The sequence below is a fragment of the Eimeria acervulina genome, genomic scaffold (genome assembly GCF_000499425.1).
Source record: "Eimeria acervulina Houghton genomic scaffold, Eah_scaff1326, whole genome shotgun sequence".
Classification (NCBI taxonomy): Eukaryota; Apicomplexa; class Conoidasida; order Eucoccidiorida; family Eimeriidae; genus Eimeria; species Eimeria acervulina.
This window is the reverse complement of record NW_013549278.1, coordinates 1-2500: the sequence shown is the minus strand read 5'-3', so window position 1 is coordinate 2500 and position 2500 is coordinate 1. Positions and strand designations below refer to the sequence as shown.

General features: G+C 49.1%; 1 protein-coding gene across 1 annotated transcript in view; it reads right to left on the bottom strand.

Moving 5' to 3' along the window:
* The window catches only part of EAH_00058520 (hypothetical protein), a gene marked incomplete at both ends in the record, with an annotated part of 6644 nt that extends 4194 nt beyond the window's left edge, over nucleotides 1-2450 (bottom strand). Inside the window, 3 exons of the mRNA XM_013393653.1 lie at nucleotides 1-297; nucleotides 1196-1719; nucleotides 2158-2450. The exon at nucleotides 1-297 is cut by the window's left edge and continues 116 nt beyond it. Coding sequence (XP_013249107.1) covers nucleotides 1-297; nucleotides 1196-1719; nucleotides 2158-2450 — 1114 coding nt within the window. The remainder of the gene's footprint in view (nucleotides 298-1195; nucleotides 1720-2157) is intronic.
* Nucleotides 2451-2500: the final 50 nt, after the last annotated feature.

The following is a 2500-nucleotide window of genomic DNA, read 5'->3' as shown; positions in this document are numbered from 1 at the left end:
GCTGCTGCTGTCTGCTGCTGTAGACAGACGCAGCAGCACCCTTTGTTTTATCATCATAAACAAAGTTACGTCTAATTCACCCATACAGAACGGCGTCTGTAGATTTGCTGCTTTGCTGCACTCAAAGAAATCTGTTAAATCAGCAGGAGCTGAAGGGGGCCCCCATTGGGGGCCCCCCTCACCACCTGGGGGCCCCCTTACTGGGGGCCCCCTACGCCCCCTGCTTGCTGCCCATACACCCGAGAATACTAAATATATCAAATGCAGCATCGCGTGAGTTGGAGATTGAATGTGAACCTGCAAATAAACACAAAGACAGACAATATACATATATATATATATATATAAATATATAAATATATATATATATATACATATATATATACATATATATATACATATATATATATTTATATATATACACTGTAGGGGTATATTATATAAATGAATAAATAAGTAAATAAATAAATATATAAATATAAATATAAAGATATATATATAATGCATCCTCAGTCCAAATAAAGGCAACAGAAAGAAAGACAGAGGGAGACAAATAGGCGGAAAGGCAAACTGCTGCTGCTGCTGCTGTTACTGTTGCTGCTGCTGCTGTTGAGACCCCACAGCAGCAGCAGGAGAGAGAGACAGGGCGATGAGGCTGGAGGAGACACGAGAGAGGTGGGGACAAAGTAAGGAGACAAAGAGACACCCCAGAGAAGAAGAAGACATATAAGCAGCAGCAGCAGCAGCAATAGCAGCAGCAGCAGCAACAGCAGCAGCAACAGCAGCAGCAGCAACACAATAAAAGGCTTGCCTTTGCCGCTGCCGCTTGCATATCGACGCTAACAGAGACACTCGCACTGCTGAGAGCTGCTGTACGTAGCGGCTGCAGCAGCAGCACAACAGACCGCAGCAACCCCACCCATAAACACACTCCTCTGTCTCCCTTTTAGAGACACTTTATGCTGCTGGCCTCCACAGCAACAGCAGCCGCTGCAATTAGGGTTTGATGTTCATACCGAGGGTTTAAAATGAGGGTTTAGAACGAGGGTTTAGGGCTTGCTATTAGGGCTTAGGACGAGGTTTAGGGCTTGCTATTAGGGCTTAGGACGAGGATTTAGGGTTTGCTGTTAGGGTTTAGGACGAGGGTTTGGATGTAGGGTTGAGGATGAGGGTTTAGGGTTTAGGGTTTGCATACATCAGAGAGCATCTCTATAACAGTGTGAAGAAAGAAAGAGATGCCGACAAGGGCTTTAATACGCTCATTAACTCTCTTCTCCCCGCGTCTCCGCCCTTTGCTGCCTCTACTCCCGCTGCTGCTGCTGCTGCTGCTGCTGCTGCTGCTGCTGGGGGCTGGGTGTAGGAAAGGAAGCTCAGGATACACCCAAAAGGTTGCTTCTGCTTTGTGCACGCCCTTGGGGTTTCTTCGGTCTATAAACAATTCGCATAAAGTGCTGCAGGGGCCCCCCTTAGGAGGCGACACTGCAGCAACAGGCGGTAGCGAGTCCCCTCCAGCTGCTGCTGCTGCTGCTGCTGCTGCTGCTGCTGCAGGAGTTTCAGTTGGCTTTGGAGGAAGGAAGGGGTTGTGAGTAGGGAGAGACAGAGACAAAGCGTTTGCAAGCCGGAGTGTCTCCGCAGCAGGCAGCAAGGAGACACTTCGCCAGCTCAGCCGCCACTTCTCTTCTAACGGCAGCACCGCAAAAGGCAGCCGCTGCAGCGAAGCTGAGCGATTGCACAGAGGCCCTACTAAAGGAGATGCTACCTGCAACACACACGCAATCAGCTAGCTAGCTAGCTAGCTACACAGCTACCTCCCTAGCTAGCTAGCTAGCTGTTTGTGTAGCTAGCTCGCTGGCTAGCTAGCTAGCTACACAAACAGCTTGCTACCTAGCTAACACACCAGCTAGATGAACATCTGGCTAGCTAGCTAGCTAGCTAAACGTCTGACGCAGCATCCTATTGGCTAGCTGTTTGGCTAGCTGCCTCGCTAGCTAGCTGCATAGCTAGTTAGCTACATAGGTAGCTAGCTAGCTAGCTAGCTGTTTGGGTAGCTGTGTGTGCGTACGACAAGGACGAGGCGGCTGGGTGTGAAGCCCTGCAAGAAGGCAGCAAATTGTTTAGGAGAGACAGATGAGAAGAGAAACCCTTCTTGAAATACACGTCCCTTGGCCTCTGTGCGTAGTGCTGCAGCAAGAGCAGCAGCTTCTTGAAGAGGAGACAGCTGAAGAAGCAGGGATGGATATTGAATAAACTTTTCTGAGGTAGAAGGAGACAAAGAGACAGCCGGAGACAGCCCAGAGCCCCCGTATGCTGCTGCTGTTGATAGACCAGACAGCGATGGAGACAGCGAAGGCCTTCGCCTCTCTTGCAGCTCAAACGCTGTCTCCTCTGCTGCTAAGCGCTGTGCTATAAACCCCCAGTGCTCTTCTGCTGCTGCTAGCTGCTTTAACAACCTAACAAACAAACAACACACACACTTACAGCCATATATATATATATATAT